Here is a 21,200-nt window from a genome sequence, read left to right on the forward strand (position 1 = left end):
TTTCATTCAAATATTGTCCCTTTAACAAAAATCTTAAATTAAAATAGACTCCCACTTAAAAATCATCTAATATTATGTCATTTCATTCAAATATTGTCACCTCAACAAAAATCTCATGTGCCACATCTAAATGGTTTTTCCGCTTAAATTCTCTTTATTATTCAACTTTCATTTTGCTTTAACACACATTTTATCTATTATATATATTAAAATAGACTCCTACATCTTTATCAAATGTTGTGTTGTTATTATTATTATTATTATTTAACATATAATAGTATGTATAACTATTAATGTGTCATGAGTTACAAATTTAAGTACAATCAATATATAAGTTTTTTTCTTCTACGTATACTATTCTACTTCTTCAAATAATCTATACAATTAGTGTTTTATTAAAAACAAAACTGAAACTCTAATATTTATTTTGACATTATATTTTGGTAACTGAAACTCCAATATTTAAATGGTCAATATATTTTTTTCTTGTAGCTATTTTAACACACCTTATGCAATTATCTTTTATTTCGCAGCATCATGCAATTAACTTATATATCGCAACTTATGCTATTAACTTTTAAGATTTGTCAATGTCATGAGAAAACATTATGCATATAAGTTTTCACAACTCCACTTTATCAACTCAAAAGAAAATCTCTTTGCAACCCAATTATTTCAAAGAAGTAGATATAGTTGGAATTGTTTTTTTTTGTACAAATAGTTTTTGAGTAAGTGGTATTTTGTAACATATTATACTTATTTGTTCATTTTTCTCAAAATCTTGATTGTTCTTAGTTATAATATTGTTTTTAGAGACATATGTGATCTCATCTACGACATGATCGTATGTTGGCTTCTCAAAAGACAAATAATATTGTCCATATTCAGCTTTATATGAGTGTTATTATTGTGTCTTTGAGATAAAACTATTTACCATTTAGATTAAAAAATTATTTGTTTTTTTTACAGATTATAATGAAATGAATACTAAATGATAAAATTATTTTCATATTTTTCTAACAATATTTTGACAACACAAAAGAAGAGCATGATTAATATAATTTTGTGGTAGATAATTATATATATTAATATTTATTAAAATATTTTTAAGATTTTTAACAATAAATATAATTTATGAATTTTATTTGTAGGATGATCTTCACTATACAAAACATTTTACTTATTCTCAAATGTGTGTATGTCAACTTATATATAATAATTACTCTACTAAATCCACTTAAAAAAATTACTCTACAAATAAAATAAATAAATTATATTATTTTTAAAATCTTATTCACAATAACTACTTATTTATAGAATTATGAAGTATTGCCCGGGTTATATTCTAGGTAATAATAACCGCTAGAAAATACGGTTTTAACCGTCCACTCTCGTCTCTTTCCACCAGTTCTCTTCCTTCCATTCTCCTCCCTTCATCCCTTTCTTTTTGCCCCACACACCAAAAAAACCTTCACGATTTTCCTTTCTTTCCCTCATTCATTCTCATCACTCTCGTTTCCCTCATTCTTGTCTATTCTAATTTCCTTCCAGTTTTTTCTTTGCAGAAAGTTTTGGTTTATCACTGCCATGCCATACTTTTCTTCCTCCACTGTTGTCTTCATTTTATTCAAAGGTGAGTTTTTCTTTCCTAAAGTCTCGAGTTTGAGTTTCAAAGGAACAATTTTTATGAAACTCTAATCTTTCATTTTCTCTCAATTTTTATAAAATCCTAAACCCCATATTTTAGAAAGCATTATTGTTACATTGTTCAAATATGATTTTTGACCTCTATTCACAGTCATATGACCACTTCTCCCTTCTCTTCTAGGAAGCCCTCACACAACTCTTGCAGCATCAGGTAAGCTACTTTGATCCTTGAACCCTAATTTTTTTTGATATTGCCATGTTCTGTTCTTTTTACTGAAGTCTGAAAAATATGAAACTATTATGTGATTGAATTGCAGATTAGTGGATCTGGATGTGATGTCTCATAATCATGGTTAGTTTACATTTGATTGTTGTTAGTGATTGATTTTGTATGTTGATAAATGTTGTTCTTATTGTGGCTTAATAAGGTGCAATTGTGCCTTGTGTTCCTAAAAAATGTTAAGGAGGGTGCAACTCCAAATCTTGTAGTCATATCATCCAAAGGTGTTTCTGATATCTCTGTAACTTACAGGGTACTGTCATTTGGAGGGATGTAGCCTTGAGAATTAACATTAATCCCTAGTTCATCCTCAATTACAGTCTAGTTTGAGCTACATGCATTGTCCTCATCATGTAGAAGGATGAATTTGTTATTAGCTATAGCTTGAATCTTTGCAGCAGACCTAGCGATGAAGCCCACGTTGAAAAGATCATTATTTCCATTATTATGGTGTGATTTGGAAACAGTAAGACCTTTAGCTGCACCTGCCTTGATTGAACTAAAGTATATTTTGAGCATTGGATTGAGATTGATGATTATTAGACTTATGATTTTCTTTTGTTATTTAAATTTAATGTTTATATTGAACAAGGTTAAGCTTTTTTGTTCCTTATTTGCATGTTTGATAACTTACCTTTTAATTTTACCTTATGTGAACAAAGATGTAACTTAGGGATTTAGTTATTGTGTCATTATAAGAAAAGCACGTTTGCTTCTTGTAAGTTGCAATAGATTATTGATGGAAGCATTCTGACTCACAATTATTGGTTGATACTTGCATAATCTATATTTTGAGGTTCTTGTAAGTTGTAATAGATTATTGATCTCATCGTCTAGTTTACAAGTTGATTGTTCTTATTGTTACCCTTATTTATCATTGGTAATCTATGTCTAGTTTACAAATTGTTTACATTGTCATGTTTGATTTGTTTCTTAAGTTCATATATTTTTTTCTAGGTGAGGAAGCTTGGATTTGTCTTCAAGCTTACAGGGAAGGCGTAAAATTCAAGAACATCTCCAATCAAAATAAGATCGTCGAGCTTCACCAAGAAGAAGAGCGTTCCAGACCTCATGCCACAAGGCTCATATTGATGTGGAACTTGAGCTTGTAAGTATTAAATTCGCACTTATTGTCTTCTAGTTGATTATGTGTTAGTGATGTAGACCTTAGACTTCAAAACTAATAGAACTTTTATTGTGGAGACTTGGATTGCATACATCATCAATACTCTCATGATTAGTTCCATATTCATTTTCTTGTTATTAGTTTAATATATGATTTATGATAGAGAGAATTATTGAGTATAGAGGGAATTGAAATTGAGATATAAAAGAGAGGATAGACTAAAATATAAATCACTCCTCTCATGTTTGGAATTTGGAATTATAAGAAATGAGTAAAAATGATGAGTTATGGTATGATGGAAGATGTGGCTGTAATTGGAGGGAAATGGTGTGCAATTTGTTTATGATGGGAATGCTATGCTTATGGGTTATCTTAGATCTTTGGGTCTTACATGTTTTACCATTATCATTTTCTTTTCCCTGTGCTGCATTTCTTATTCTCCTACCTTTTGTTCTTTATCAAGGAAAGGTACTATGTTATTTTTATTTTTTTAGTTTTTATGTTCTATTATGAGATGGGATTATGTGAAATTTTTATTGAGGTTTATATGTATTTTGCATGAGTAAATGGCCTCAAAAACTTACTTTTAAGTTGTTTGTAAAGTTTCTCCTTCTTGATCTTGGAGGGTAAGGTAATTTTAGAGAATTTGTAAGACCTTGTGCTAATCCCCTTAATAAGAGTAAGTCTTATCGTATACTTTTTCATTTTAGACCGAAAATACTTTCTTTTTTCCTTTATAATGAAATGGTGGTAATATTTGAAGGAATTTGAGAGTGGAAAAACACATTGTATTTATATAGAACTCTAGAACAAGTGAACAATGTTCTAATTAAAAATGACAAAATTCAAATCTAGATTTAATTGCTTATCGTTTTTTTTTTTTAAGGTGGACTATGCTATTCATTCGATTCTCTAATTACCTTAATTTCATCTAAGTTTGATATACTATTATTTATTTTATCTTTTTTTCGTGTGCAATAATATTTTTTTGTAATAACTATTTGTAATTTGCGTTGTGGATTTATTAACACAGCTTTTATATTACGTGGTTCTGTATCGCGATATATTTTTTGGGATTTTCAATGTTAGCGTAGGCCTAACCGACGCTATTTAGCGTCGGTTTCATCGACACAACATGTAGCTTCGGCCATTCTGCCATAGATTGTAGCGTCCGATGACAAGAAGCCGACGCGAATGACTAGCTTCGAGCCTTTTAGATTGAGCCTCTGCTGCGGCGCTAAATCATATTTAGCGTCGGCCTTTTGTTTTTAGCGTGGGTTCTTGGCCGACGCTAAAGCTTGTTTTTCTAGTAGTGAATTGTCCTACCGTAAGCATCAATATTGCATATACATTCTATTCAGTTTCTATGTAAAAGGTTATAAAGAGACTGCAATATCATGTGTGATGTGTTAGAGAGTTTGAAAAATAAAACTTACAAAATGGTACCATAGAATAATACTTATGCTTTTATAAAGGTAGTAGTGCGAATTAATCTGCAATATTGTATGGAAGAAAAATGATATAGTGCTGAAAAAGTATTAATACACCCTTATGATTTTTCCGGAACCAATTGTTTGGCCAATATATATATTGTTAGGTAATAATCATACACTAATACACCTCATTTTCATTTTCTTTTGTGAAAGTAATACTAACTAATCATATTTTACCTTAAAAAGTAATAATATTATATTATTAAATTTATTTATGCAAATATATATTGTAGTTTTTTAAGTTATATGAATATAATAGATTTATCTTTTAACTTTCAACGTTAGTCCTTTTTTATTTTTTAAGTAAGTCTTTTATATTCGTAAATATTTATATTGTTGATTTTGATTTTAAATCAGTTAAATTGGAATTTAAAGTTCTCTCAATTTTAAAATAAACTCATGTAATTGTTAATATTTTGAGTTCAATTTTAAAATAAACTCATGTAATTGTTAATATTTTGAGTGCAATAATCATAAGAATATAAACTTTCAATTAACATTTAGAAAAATAATTAAACAACAAGGAGACATTTTAGAGTTTTTAAAATTAAAAACAAATTATCTCTCTTAATCCATATCATGAAATTACGTGAAAAATTAATATGTTGTTCTTGTATTGATAAAAACATAAAATTTCAATCAACTTTTAGAAAAATAGTTAAATAAAAAATAATTCTAGTAAGAGACATTTAGGGATCTTGAAATTAAAAACGAAAATCCCTTACATATATATTTTAGTATTTTATGTATAAAATTTAAAACTGAGATCGATAAATTATATAAACAAATTGTCGATTCGATTGATTTTTCCACCTCTATATTCTACTGTTTTTAAATTTAATATTAATAAATTTTTATTTAAAATTAATATTATCTCAACAAATATTAAATCGATCAATTTTATTTTAAAAAAGATATTACACAAAAATAAATTGGTGTAAAGGTCGGTAAGTATTCCTCCACCTTTATTTTTGCTCTCCGATGCTTAATACATCAACAGAAGTTGATTTATAGTAACGTATTTTGGTCAACTTTATACTATCGAAGACAAATTTTCTATAAAATATTAAGGATAGTCTTTTCATTGGATTTAAGAAACATAATTCAACACAGATTCATTAATTAATTAATATTTATTAGCAATTAGCCATAATTTATAATAATTAATTAATATTTATTAGCAATTAGCCATAATTTATAATAATTAATTAATTGAATAATCTAACATAATGGGATATATATATATATATACTATATAACATTTCAATCAAAATATCTCAAATTTGATCTCATATATTAATATAATCTAACTAATTATTTATATTTGCTTATAAAATAACAAATAACAAAGTTTTGAGTAAAATAAACTTAACTAATAATAACTCAATCACTTCAAAACAAATAATAACTCAATAACTACAACAGTGCAAATTACTCTATGCACAAAGAAAAATACTTGGTTGGGCACAGTTATTTGGACAAGTCATTTGGACAAAAATACATAACACTTAATTATAACATGAATAGTTAAATATTATATAAATAATTATGATATGTTATTTGCATAAATGTTAAAATAAATTATAACATTTTACTATCAAAAAATTTAATTGATATAATCGAAGCACGATACTATAATGTTGAAGCATAACCAATTAAATTAAGCAAAAAAGACAAATGTAAGTTAAACTTAATTAATTAAATTAAAATTAATTAATTAATTAAGATTTAAATACGTCTTTAGTCCTTACAATTATAATATTTTATTTATTTATTTTAGTTATCGTAAATTTTTTTGTTTGATTCACATTCCTACAAATACATATTCATTTTAAAATAGTCTTTTAGACCAATTTTTGATAAAAAAATTCTAACACCATTAAGTAATTAAAATATTAAGTTGACGACACAATGTATTAAATAAATTTTTTTATAAAAAATAATTTTTTGATTATTTTTTTAAAGGGAAACTAAAACTGAAAACTCTAATTTTTATTGTCTCCCTCCATTTTAAAATGAATATGTATTTGGAGAGATGTGAATCAAACAAAAAAACATATGAGGACTAAAATAAAAAAATACTATAATTGATGATCAAATATATATTTAAATCATTAATTAATTATGACAAACAATTGTCTTGAGTATATTTTTTTATTTATAAATACGGTATTATAATTATTCTTATTTTTATGTATCAGATATTAAAAATAACATTAATTTTAACTAATTTTTTAAAGACAAATATTTGTATCGTGTATGATTTTAATACTAAATATTTGCCCTATGTTTTGTGCTTTTTTAAATTTATCAACAATTTTTTTTCTTGTCTTATTTTATGTATTAATGACATATATTTGTCACAATTGTTTTTATAAATTGATTAATGACAAATATAAGTTATGTATTTTTTTTTATGTATCAATGATAAATATTGGTCCCATAATTTTTTATATTTATCGATGAAAAATATATATTCTGTGTGTATTTTTAATATTTATCGATGACAAATATTTTTTTCATATTTCTTTTTATATATCTGTGACAAAGTTTTATCCTGTGTTTTTTATATTTATTTGTGATAAATATTTTTTTCATGTTGTTTTTATGTATCAATGACAAATATATGTTCCGTATTTTTTATTTATATTTATTTATCGGTGATAAATATGTGTCATATATTTTTTATATATTAATAACATATATTTGTCTCATGTATTTCTATATTTATCAGTAATAAATATTTGTCTGGTATTTTTTATATTTTTCAATGATAAATATTTATCACGTGCTTTTTATACTTTTCGTGATAAATATTTGTCTTATATTTTTTTAAAGTAATAATGATAAATATTATTCATGCGCTTTTTAAATTTATCTTTTATAAATATTTATCTCATATTTTTTATGTTTATTTGTAATAAGTGTTTATCTCATAATTCTTTTTGATAGGGTATTTAGCTTGAAAAATATAAAATTTGAATATTGTGGCCAATTTATGACAACAAACGGTTTTTCAACAAGTTCCTCAGCGGGACCTAAATAAAAAAAGTGATCTTGTAAGTTGTTGATAAAAATAACCAACAATAGAAGAATCTTAATATTTGAAACTTTACATAATATTAGTAAGTGACTAATCAATTTTAGTTTAGTGAATAATTCAATGAAAATATTTTAGCAACTAAAATTCACATAAACCTTAGGAAAATGAAGCGCTTTTGGATAAAATCCAAATAAGATTTATAGGTAATGTAGATGCATACATAGATAGTCAATCATTGTACAAGTGAACAAAACAATACGAAAGAAAAGAAGCTTTTCAATAAAAAACAAATCAAAATTGTTTGTAACATAAATAAGTCAATCATACTAACCAACGAAACAACCTAAAGTTGCCATTGAAATTTTCTCATAAATGAGAGCTAAACACCACGTACAGAATAGCCCTAATATGTGAGTGTGTTAGATTGAGAAATAAGAAGTTAAACAATTTCCAAACGGGTGAGAAATTATAGTTCCTCCTCAAAACACTATTTTTTTCATTTTCAAAATAACATATGCTTTGTTCAGTGCTAATTCCAATAATATGCATTATTTGCTGAATATATTGAACAAATCATTTTAAATACAAATGAATCATCAAAAATATATAGCCACAATTGGCAACTTAACAAACTCAAATGAGTTTGCAATGATAGAATGGTTGTTGCTGCTCCTTATCCAAAATCCTTTTTTCATCTTTAGAATCAAATCAAACAATATATAGTTGACTTATATCTAAACCCAAATATATGCAAACATTCCTAAAATTGATGTTCATTTATTCCTAAAACATTGATGTTCATTAATTTCTTTTCCGCTTAAACATTAGCGTCGGCTTAGCCGACGCTAAGTAAAATATGGCCGTTTAGGTCGACTGGCGCTACATTGTCTGATTTGTAAAATTAAATCTTTTAATCTTATTTGAAAAATTAAAATTATTTTTTCCTATTATCTCTCACCCACCCCATTTTCCCTATCCCCACTTCATTAATTTTTCCCTAACCCTCGCCCTTGACTCTTCACTCTCACCCTTTCGTCGCCGTGTCACCGTTTCCCTCGCCTCACATTCACTCTCGCAGCCTCACCCCCAATCTCACTCTCGTCCGCTCATCTCTCAGACTCACTTTCGCCGTCTCAATCTCGTCTCTCAAATTCACTCTCACTTTCGTCTCTCAGGCTCACTCTCACTGTCATCCATTCTCGATGTAATTGTAACCTTAACCATCTAAGTCGTTTGTGTTCAGTTTTGGTTTAGGGTTTGACTGTACTGTTCGAATTATGGTTGTGTTGTTCGAATTATGTCCTTACTGTACCAATGATCAAGAGTTGATCTGAAAACAGGAGGATCTCGTTTGCTAGCTGGTGGTGATCCTCTCTTCTCGGACAATTTGTGAAGCCTTTTATAGCTTGCGCCTTGCAGTACTAATTTTGCTTCTATAATTAGATTTCTTTATCATTGTCAACAACAAGCAAACCACTTTTTACTAGGTGGAGTTGAGTGGGGCTGAGTGCATGGCTCAATTGATTGTATTTGTGTGTGTGTGTAATACTTCAAAGGGGAATATATGTTATGATATTTTATATGTTCCTTTTGTCTTTATGTGCAATTTCCAAATTCTGTCTTTGCTGAAGTTTCTCAAAATTCTCTCCTCATTCTTATTTATGTATAGTTCTTGTGACACTAAGATTGACTGGTCAGCCTGCAAGTTTCTATTAGTAATTAATATTTCATGTGCAAGCGACTTAATGTAAATGCTCATGCAAATTAATATCAACATAACAAATCAAAACAAATGAAGTCTTACTTACCTAATAGCCATGGATATATGTTAAAACATATTTATCAATGTTTTGCAGCTCTCTGAACCCGCAGGAATTGTTGAAGGGAGCAATGGTAATGCTCTTTTTACTGCAATCTATTTCATTATTCTTTTAAATGTTTTCATACATTAATCTTAATGAATCTAAGAGGGTCACACACATACTACATTCATGTATGCGTACTCATTCCTCTAAAAAACCAACAATTTACATGAGTTATTATTACATGTGGTTTTAAAAAATAAGCAACAGTATTCATCATCTCAATAAGAAGCCCAATTTCCTGAATTGTTTGCAATGTCTAACCTTGGCTTTTTTGCACCCTCTGTTTAGGCATTTATACAGAATTTGACGTTGTTCTTTACCTCGTTTTGCAAGGCAAGGTTTATTTTCTCTGTTTGATGTCTATCTGGGATTTATGATATAAGTATATAATAATGAAGCATAATGGAACCTGGTGAAAGAATTAGGCATTTGTTAAAGTGTTTTTTATGCATTATCAATTATATCATGCTTGTGGTGACATATTTAACTACATTTATTTGATTTGTTCTTTGTTGTTTACGTTTCAATTGTTGATCGCAGCATTGGCATGCCCGACGCTATATTAGTAACAAAGTTGACTTTTATTAATAGTCCACTTACTTTATTAGTTGACCATTGCGTCGGAGTAGCCGACGCTAACTAATTTGTCGACCGTAATTCCGACGCAATAGAATTTTTTCAGGATATAAACTAGCGGATTCTAATTTGAAGGTATTGTTATTTGTTAGTGTTGGATGCATTTACTTTGGGATGGTATTTGACCGACGCTATTGACTTCGACGGTTTTAGCCTAGGCCGACACCGACGCTAATCGGACGCCAAGTCAACATTAGTGTGGGCTTTTGGCCGACGCTAAAATCGGTTTTTCTAATAGTGATTCCTAAAACATTGATGTTCATTCATTTATAAAAAAAAACACGTAATACACTTAAATACAAAATCATGTCCACAAATCAATTAAATTTTGAGATGATTTCTTATGAGAAACTGATGAGACAAAACAAAATCAAAGATATGTCCAATTAAAACAAAATATGCCGCAAATGAAAAATGTGATGTAATAAAAATATGTGTTGTAACAAAAATAGACATTAATAAAAGTTTTGCCAGCAATTTTAATTAAAAAGAAGATATAAATAATAGAGATCGATTTTTTTGTCACTAAAACTTAAGTCATTAAATCAGTCTCTAAATATCATGTGCAACCGATTTAGTGACAAAAAAATGGTTCTTTATACAGTTTTGTATTTTGGTCTCTAATTCAGTCTCTAAAGTGATCGAAAAAATTTAGTCTCCAAATCGGTCACTAAAAGTGAAATTTTTAGTAGTGATCTTCCTTGCTTGTTATCTAGAAGAGTGGCTATTGAGGATCAACTTCTCCACACGACATTCGTCTTTTAACAGAGGACTATCCATATGTTGTATACCTTGGACAAAGAGTTAAAGGTGATCTTTGGACTTCTGATTCACAACCAATTGAGGCTTTCAAGAGGTTTGGAAAGAAGTTGGCAAAAATTGAGCAAATGCTCATTCAAAGGAACAATGATGAGTCATTGAGAAACCGACGTGGACTAGTGAAAATGCCTTACACTTTGCTTTATCCTTCTAGTGATAAAGGATTGACTTGTAGAGACATTCCCAATAGTATCTCCATATAAAGAGGTTGATGGTTTGTTGTGTTGCGGCATTGAATAAAATATGAGTAGCAATCAAATTCCCTCATCACAATCATGTCATGTTTGCTTTGTATCTTTGGTTGTTCACTCTTACGTTTTACTTTACTAAGAACTACATATGATGTATGTATCTCTTGTATTTGTTAGACATGTAATATGAAATGCAACCTTCATGTTTGGATTCAATGAATGAATTAAGAACACCAAGGTTTGTACGTAGCTAGCTAGCAGTACTACAATTCTGCAATATGGCATGGAAAAAGTGGTAATTAATGCGCTGAAAAAGTAATCTACACAATAAAGATATTGGTATGTTTGTTATAGATTAAATGAAAAATGATTTTTATGAAAACCTATTCAAAAACAATAAAAGTTGTTTAAGAGTTATATGTTATAGATTTAAAAATAATAATTTTAATATTTAATAATATAAATATTTAAAAAAAATAAAAAAATTATTGTTTTAAAAAAAAATACATCTTGAAAATGATTTTTATGAGAAACTACTCAAAATTAATAGCTTCATATTTTAAACAATTTTTGAAATTTTATCATCTAAAAAAATTTGTAATAAAATGATGAAATACTTAAAATAGAAGCTATTCAAACTAATTTCTTATTTAAAACTTTTATTTTTAAATCTCTTTTAAAAAAGTTATACAAAATGATAAAATCCTTTCAAAATCATCAAAATCATTTAAAATAAGTAGATAAACTTAAGTGAATGCTCTTAAAGTACCAAAATTAGGATGCTCTTAAAGTAACACAATTGAAAAAATAATTTCAAGATATTTTAAAATATTAATCATATTTGTAATTGAATAAAAGAGCAGTGATTGATTAAATGGGTGACAATATCAAATAATAAATTGAACTCTATTTCTTAAACTGAATGACTTATAGTATTTGTTTTATACAAGTTATGTTGTTTATGTTGTTAATGGTAATTGATGCAGAATAGATTACCATTGATATAAGTACGTGTGATACACGTGTTAAAATTCTATTAGTATGAGTTATAATTATGGTCCTTATTATTTTAAATAATAGTGTAGTGAATAAAACATTAATATTTTCTTTTTTACTATATTACATAAATGATTTTTTAAAATAACTGTATGATTTTGTTATTTTTGTTATTTTATTTGACAAATGTTAACCATTGAAATATTTAATAAAAACTATATTTAATAGGTTAAAAAAAATATAAAGGGTGAACTTAATCTTTGGGGATTCAAGTCAATGTCACTCATGTATTCAAAGAGAGGTTTGAAAGAATTAAGATTCGCTTTAATTTTCATATGTCGATATAGTGAGAGTTGAGGATGTTGCACTGGATACTATGAAGTTAAGAGGAAAAACGATGATGTGTTTCTTTTGCTATTTTGACAAATTAGAATTTTATAATTATTTTTATTGCTTATAATTATTTGATATTTGATTAATTATGTTCGACTATTAATGGTTAGATAAGTGTTCAATAATTTCTTTCTAAATGATATTGTTTTCCGGTATCACTAAATTATTAATGTTTCTTTTGCTATTAAACTTTTTACTATGTATTACTTTGTTTTTTTTTTTTCTCAATGTTTTAAATTTATCGTTCTTATATCATTAATGAACGATATTTTATAAAACAAATCATAATTTCTCTTTTTTATACAACATTGATAATATTTTTTAATTTATGTGAAATTGGAAAAATGACATATAATTTGGCACAAATGAATTATTAATACAAAAATAGTTTTATAAAATTTGCACTATTTAATTAATGTAATTAAATTTAAGGGGATATATTTAACCTCAAATTAATTACATCAATAACTTATTATTTAGAATATTAAAAAAATTATTTTGTAAAACATGCTTATAATAATTACTACCGTTTCTGTCCCAAAATATTATTTGATAACTTCAATTTATTTATGGAAATAATATTTGTTTCCAAAATCAATTATACATTTTTATAACATTTACATAATTTATATTATTGGTAAATAATCCAAAATAGGAAACATAATAGTCACACAAAAAAAAAAATTAAAGTTAAACTATTATAATATACTATTTAAAAATGGCCATCACATAAATGGTATATGTAGCTGACATATTTGAAATAAATCTCTTAAAATGATAAAAGTTGTTTAATGTGTTTTATCCAGGCTTTGTTGTGCACTTAACATGTTGAAGTTTGAATTTTCATCAAAAGATGTATCAACTTTAATATCTAACATAACAGATTACATTTGGTGAAAATAACTTATGAAAAACTAAAAAAACATACACTTATAAATAAAATAAATATTTAATAATCTTTTAATTTTTCAAAAATTATATCATAATCTTTATTTATATGTACTATGCAGAAATAATATTTTGACATAAATTTCGACATCAAAAACCATATTAACATACAGTTTTGAATTTTTTTTATTAATATGTTCTCTTTACTCGTATGATTACGATGAAAAAAAGACATTAACTAATAGTATATATTATGTCTAAATAACATATGTGATATGCTATGTGTTTGTACGAATAAATCTTTCCAAAAGGATTTACCATACACCGTACACGCACATGATGTATATTTATTGATATAATATTTTGCTTTAAGATTTTCAAATCTCACCAAGTTAGTTTTTAAATTTTTAATTAAGATAGGTGGGGCAACCTCAGGTTATGATTATTCCTACATCCGTTTGTGAAGAGACTAAAAGCATTTTTGTAGGAATTTCAAGAATTTTTGTAGGAATGTCATTTGGGTCAACACGTCTGAACATCGCAAAATTAATTGTTATGTACTATCTAAAAAATTTATACTATTAATATATCATAAGTACATATGTATTTATGAATATAATTTTAAAGATAATTTGATAAAATTTAAATACCTCTAATAATATAACGGTTGTGTTATTGATTGATAATATAAAAATTATTTATATTGTATGTATAAATTACATCATTTTTTAATGTAATTTTAATTTTTTTTAACTGTATTATCTAATTAATATTAAGTTTGATTTTAGTTTTAGTTCTCATATTTCTACTGATTCACGAAACTAATTTCATATTTTAAAAGTTGACAATTTGGACCCTCTATTTTTTAACTAAAAAATGGTCACGTTACATGTTTTAAATAATATGTCATATGATAAAATGGCGTAGAATGATTAACATTTATAAAATCAAAATAAAACACTATAAAAATGTAACTTTCAACTTCAATTTTTTTTCTTCATATTTATAATTTAATTAATGACATATATAAATAATTAATTTATCTAGGTGATTCTATATCATGTAATTGAATCTCACATTATTTAAAATACCTTAAATTGTCATTTTTATTAGTTCAAAATTTTTATAGAAGGACAACAACTGTCGAATTTTAAAATAAATATATCAATTTTTTTAATTGATAAAAACAAAGGGTCCAGAACTACAATTAAGTATTAAATTATATTAATCACTATCAATTTATTATTCACTATTTTATATTTGTGGTAAATAGAATACATCAATGATTAAAAAGAAAATTTTAATTAATAATAATTTTTTTAATTTATGTGAAATAGTTAAATAATGTCATTATTTTAGATTTAAGATAAAATAAAATATAATTTAAATTATATTTTCTATACCATGATATAAAGATAACTCTTAAGTTACCCATCCCTTAAAACAAAACAAAAACGTGATTAACATTAGAAATATTAAATTAGAATACTTTAATAAATTAATTAGTGAATAAGTGAGATTAAGGGTTAAATTTGAAATTTACTTCTAAACAAGAGTATGAAAATAAAAAAATAAAAAAAATAAAAAAGGAATATTTTGGTCGGCTTACAGGTAAGAACGTAATTAACAATAGTGCAATAGACTCATGATTACCCATAACGTAAAAGCTGGTACATATAAGAACAATCAAAATAATTATGCAAATGACATTATTATTTTATAAGCCACGAGATAATCACGATAAATATAAAATTGCACAAGAAACAACATTAATACAACACTAAAAAATAGGTATTAGATCGAATTAAAGATGAAAATAGATCAGATTAATAGTATATGTCAGGTCTAGATCATGTTAGACTTTTTTTTTTTAAAATAGATTAGTTAAAAAGATCAAACTACCTGATAAATTTATTGAGCTATTAGGTCGACTTATTTAAATAAATATAAATAATATTTTTTTACCAGTATAATTCTTATACTAAATTTTGATTTTTTTTTATTATATATTCAACTTTTAATAATTTAGCATATTAATATCATTTAGTTTTTGACATATTTAAATGTATTATTATAAAATATAATTTAAGTTTTATATTTATAAAATCATATTCTTCAAAATATAATGTTAAATATCAAAATAGAACTTAATTTTATTGACATATTAATTCATTAATTTATTTAAATATATATTTTATTATTTATTCAAAAATATTGAAATGAATTAGGCTTTTAAGTATGATAACAGATAATATAATACCAGACTTCTATCACAACTTTTATCAATGTCAAACTCAGACTTAAAAAGTAAGTCTGTAACCGACAAACTAGACTTAAACCTTGAATTTTTTTACAAGCCTAACAAACTCTACATCGGCCCAACCTATTCTCTCTCTTAAATTCGATATCCTAAATATCCTCTAATATTATTAAAGAACGCAAATGTAAATTATTTGTAAGTGTTCAATCAACTATAAAATCTTCACTAACTTAAGTTGAGACATTATTTTATCATCCTACATTTTTTAATAAATAAAATTTAATAAATAAATAAAAAAAATAGCTGAAGAGATGTGTCCCAATGTATTTTCACATGTTGTCAAATAATGAATAAAAAAGTATATTTTTAGTGATCTAACCTTCTTATGACAACTACGATAGTCTATAAATACTAAGCACACTCCATGGTTACAAGACACGAGCTTTTCTTACATTTGTCAAAGAAAGTGAATTAATTAACATAGCTTGATGGCTTCATTGGTGAAAGGTATTTTTAACAGAGGCGAAAAGCTGAAAGGAACTGTGGTGTTGATGCAAAAGAATGTTTTGGACATCAACGCTCTCACTGCAGTTCAAAGCCCCGGTGGTATAATCGGTGGTGCCATCGGCGCTATCGGAGATATCGCCGGCTCTTTACTTGATACCGCCACTTCTTTCTTGGGTCGTTCTATTGCTTTCAAGTTGATCAGTGCTACAACTGACGATGGTAATAACAATTCTCTTTCTCACTCTCCCTATTTTAATATATAATTTAATTAAGCAATTTTATTTTTTATTAAACAATGATATACATTTCATTCAAATTAATAAAATATATCAATTGAGAACTACGCAAATAAAAATTCCTTAAAATTAAAAACGGTAAACTTGTAAATAAGATTAATATTCGGATTAATAGTATAAGAGGACAAAATATTTATAAATTTGATAAAATTAAAGTAGCTGAAATAATTTTATCTTCGAACTTGTAAACATTGATGACATTGGAGTTATTGATATATATATATATCTATATTGAATCAAAGTTAATTTAAACAAAAAAAAATACTTAAACGAGATCATAAAAATCTAATAACTTTTCATTTAATCAGCAAAATAACATGAAAATATAAATAAAAAGTAGATCTATATAGATATCATTTATTTAAATAACAAGATAAATAAAAAAGATGTAAAGAGAAAAGTGATTTCGGATCAAAATATGTGACTATTTTTTTCCAAGGACCAATGTAGCATGGTTTCAATATATTTTTTCTAAAAAAAATCAGTTTAGGCTTTTACTTTGATAATTATTTTTTTAAAATATACTATCCACCGTTGATCTAGAGTCCTAGATTTGCTGGGTATTACATAAAAGAAAGTCACAACTAGAAATTGTCTTATGTAATATAAAATTTTAATACGATCATATATAACTGGCCTTATATTAAGAAGTAAAAAATAATTATTCTTAGTTTTATCAAGTGTAAGTAATTTTATCTTATATTTTTTAAGAGTTTTACCCCTCAGTCCATTAAGATTGACCTTAGTTTCGTGTTATTTTTTATTTAGAATATTAGTTATAAATAATCAATTTAGAATGATGATTAATGAAATTGGGAATCCAAAATTTGACATTTTAATAGGAACTGGAAAAGGAAAAGTAGGAAAGCAAACATTTTTGGAAGGTCTTCTTACCTCTTTACCAACATTGGGAGACAAACAAACTGCTTTCAGTATTCATTTTGAATGGGACAGTGATATGGGAATTCCAGGAGCTTTTTATATCGATAATTTTATGCAAGGTGAATTCTTCCTTGTGAGTTTGACTCTTGAAAATGTTCCAAACCATGAAACCATCAACTTTGTTTGCAACTCATGGGTTTACAATTCTAAAAAGTACAAAACTGGTCGCATTTTCTTTGCCAACAAGGTAATTAAGTATATAAATTTTATCTTACTTTGTTAAATATATTTATTAAAACTGTTATATATATAAATTATTGTTTGTGAAATTTGAGGTTATGAATGATTAAATTTATGTAGACATATCTTCCAAGTGAAACACCAGCTCCATTAGTGTACTATAGAAAGGAAGAATTGAAAACTTTAAGAGGAGATGGAACCGGAGAGCGTAAAGAATGGGAAAGAATATATGATTATGATGTCTACAATGATTTGGGTGAGCCTGACAAGAAAAGTACCTTAGCTCGTCCAATTCTTGGAGGATCGAGCACCCTTCCTTATCCTCGAAGGGGTAGAACCGGAAGAAAACCAACTAACAAAGGTTAAGCCTTCTATTTTACTTTTAACGTATATTTTAGTACAAATCCAATAATATTGTACTAAAATGTGAAATTGTATTTAAAGTAACTTTGTATGTAATGTTTTTTGTCACTAGTGACTAATACAGGTTGTTTAATGGTACCTTGACATAATTGAAATTAAGACTAACTAACTATACTAATATGTGCCATTTTTTTGGAGTATAACAATGTGTCTTTTTGTTCATACAATGTTTACTCTACTTGTGATTTAAAAAATATTAGTGTAGTTTATATAACATATTTTGTTATTTTACACGTGAACAGATCCTAAGAGTGAGAGTCGGAGCGACGTTGTTTACCTTCCAAGAGATGAATCATTTGGTCACTTAAAGTCATCAGATTTTCTTGTTTACATACTCAAATCAGCATCTCAAAATATCATACCTCGGTTAAGATCTGTAGTTACATTACAACTTAATGAACCTGAATTTAAAGATTTTGACGATGTAACATCGCTCTATGATGGTGGAATTAAACTTCCTACTAACATATTAAGCGAAATTAGTCCAATACCATTGTTTACCGAACTTTTCCGAAGTGATGGTGAATCGGCACTTAAATTTCCACCACCTAAAGTGGTTCAAGGTATATATTACTTGCAAGTTCCTAGTTCTATAAATATATTTACATCGTAAATCATAAAAAAGATGTTCACTTTTCCATTGAATTGTTTTTATCATGAGCAGTGGACGATCTTGCATGGATGAATGATTCAGAATTTGCAAGGGAGATGATTGCTGGTGTAAATCCACACATCATCAAAATACTTAAGGTAAACTTCATAGTTTAACATTGTTAAGCAAGTATGGAAAATTAAACATTATTATTTATCTCTTTTTGTGCTATAATTATATTTGGTAATTGACCTCATTTCTTGCTACAATTAATTTAGGAATTTCCACCAAAGAGCAAGTTAGATAGTCAAATCTATGGTGATAATACTAGCACAATAACCAAAAAACACTTAGAGCCAAACATGAATGGGGTCACCGTAGAACAGGTAAGACAATTGGACACTCCCCAAAAGGGTTCATTATATTATTCTTTTTCATCAAAATTGATTGTTTTTATTCAAATGAAACAGGCCATCCAAAATAATAGATTGTATATACTTGATCACCACGATCCACTTTTTCCATATTTGAGGAAAATAAATGCAACCGACACTAAGGCCTATGCTACAAGAACCATTCTTTTCTTGCAAGATGATGGAACATTGAATCCATTGGCGATTGAGCTAAGTAGGCCACATCCTCAAGGTGATAGTTTTGGTCCTGTTAGTAATGTATACATGTCCGGAATCGAAGGTGTTGAAGCTGCAATGTGGATACTTTGCAAGGCTTATGTTGTCGTAAATGACTCGTGTTATCACCAACTTGTTAGCCATTGGTATGAGTTTCATTAATGATGTTTATACAATGTTTTATCTATCTTTGAGTAATTCATGGATATATTTATATCTGTGACAGGTTGAATACTCACGCTGTTGTTGAGCCATTCATCATTGCTACAAATAGACATCTTAGTGTGGTTCATCCTATTCATAAACTTTTACTTCCACATTATCGTGATACAATGAACATAAATGCACTTGCACGAAATGTCCTTGTCAATGCTGAGGGTATTATAGAATCAACATTCTTGTGGGGAGAATATGCTTTGGAAATGTCTTCAGCTGTTTACAAGGATTGGGTTTTCACTGAGCAAGGACTACCTTATGATTTACTCAAAAGGTAACCTTAATTACAAAATATTTCATCCATGGGCCATTCCATTAATTTGTTAAAAAAGATATTGATATAATTTTTATATTTTAATTATATCTTCCTTGCTTGTTATATAGGGGAGTGGCTGTTGAGGATCCATCCTCACCATATGGCATTCGCCTTCTAATAGAAGACTACCCTTATGCTTCTGATGGACTAGAAATATGGGCTGCTATCAAGTCATGGGTTGAAGAATATGTGAATTTTTACTACAAGTCAGATGATGCTATTGCACAAGATTCTGAACTCCAAGCATTTTGGAAAGAACTTGTTGAGGTTGGTCATGGTGACTTGAAGAATGCTACATGGTGGTTCAAGATGCAAACTCGTAAAGAGTTGATTGAAGCTTGCACCATTCTCATATGGATTGCTTCAGCACTTCATGCAGCTGTTAATTTTGGACAATATCCATATGGAGGATATATCCTTAACCGACCAACTAAAAGCAGGAGATTCATGCCTGAAAAAGGATCTCCAGAGTATGATGATCTTTCTGATGACTTCCAAAAGTTATATTTGAGGACAATCACACCAAAGAATGATACCCTTACTGACCTCACCATTATAGAGATCTTGTCTAGGCACGCTTCTGATGAGCAATACCTTGGACAGAGAATTGAAGGTGATCTATGGACTTCAGACTCACAACCAGTAGAGGCCTATAAGAGGTTTGGAAAGAAGTTGGTTGAAATTGAGCAAAAGCTCACTGAAAGGAACAATGATAAGACACTTAAGAATCGAAGTGGACCTGTGAAGATGCCATACACTCTTCTTTATCCTTCTAGTGAAGAAGGATTGACTTTCAGAGGCATTCCCAACAGTATCTCTATTTAAAGAGGGTCATGGTTGTTGTGTTTCTTCTATGAATATGAATGATGAGAAGGAATTCAATTCCCTCGCTCATTATCCATATGGTCACATTACTATGTATGTTTTTCTAATTATGTTTTTCTTTAATCAATAAGAATTATATATTGTGTTTGTTGTACCTTGTACCAAACTAGACATGGGATATCAAATGCAACTTTTATATTTCTTTTATAAGTAAAAAAATGTATTAATAATAGTCCGACAATAAGCATCAATATTGCATACACATTCTATAAAAGGTTATAAAGACTGTAATATCATGTGTGATGTGTTGGAGAGTTTGAAAAATAAAACTTACTGTATGGTACATAGATTAATATGATAGCCTTGATAACAACATAAAATTTCAATCAACTTTTAAAAAAATAGTTAAATAAGAGAAAATTCTAGTGAGAGATATTTTACCGGTATTAAAGGAAATATTTTGAATTGATGGTGAACAATTCCTCAAATTTCTACCCCTAAAGTAATTTAAGGTATATCCTACATTTTACAAAACAATTGAATAAATCTAAATATTGATATATCAATTTATTATATCATTCCTATAATTGAGATTTGTCAAAAAAAAAAATTTAAAAATTGATTTTTTTTGAAAACG

General features: G+C 27.3%; 2 protein-coding genes across 2 annotated transcripts; both read left to right on the forward strand.

Annotated features, from left to right (window-relative positions):
* Positions 1-838: 838 nt before the first annotated feature.
* LOC105852582 (uncharacterized) lies at positions 839-3,482 on the forward strand. Its single transcript, XM_073363669.1, has 6 exons — positions 839-844; positions 1,350-1,633; positions 1,799-1,858; positions 1,965-1,999; positions 2,326-2,393; positions 2,885-3,482. The coding sequence occupies exons 1-6, from the start codon at positions 839-841 to the stop codon at positions 2,927-2,929; spliced, it is 498 nt and encodes a 165-aa protein (XP_073219770.1). The 3' UTR covers positions 2,930-3,482.
* A 12,583-nt stretch (positions 3,483-16,065) lies between these two features.
* LOC101490986 (linoleate 9S-lipoxygenase-like) lies at positions 16,066-20,717 on the forward strand. Its single transcript, XM_004510354.4, has 9 exons — positions 16,066-16,363; positions 17,283-17,569; positions 17,683-17,923; positions 18,228-18,548; positions 18,650-18,735; positions 18,856-18,963; positions 19,048-19,352; positions 19,433-19,696; positions 19,807-20,717. Exons 1-9 carry the CDS (start codon positions 16,126-16,128, stop codon positions 20,561-20,563), a joined length of 2,607 nt encoding a protein of 868 aa, XP_004510411.1. The 5' UTR covers positions 16,066-16,125; the 3' UTR covers positions 20,564-20,717.
* The last annotated feature ends 483 nt before the right edge of the window (positions 20,718-21,200 follow it).

Source organism: Cicer arietinum, chromosome 7 (genome assembly GCF_000331145.2).
Source record: "Cicer arietinum cultivar CDC Frontier isolate Library 1 chromosome 7, Cicar.CDCFrontier_v2.0, whole genome shotgun sequence".
Classification (NCBI taxonomy): Eukaryota; Viridiplantae; Streptophyta; class Magnoliopsida; order Fabales; family Fabaceae; genus Cicer; species Cicer arietinum.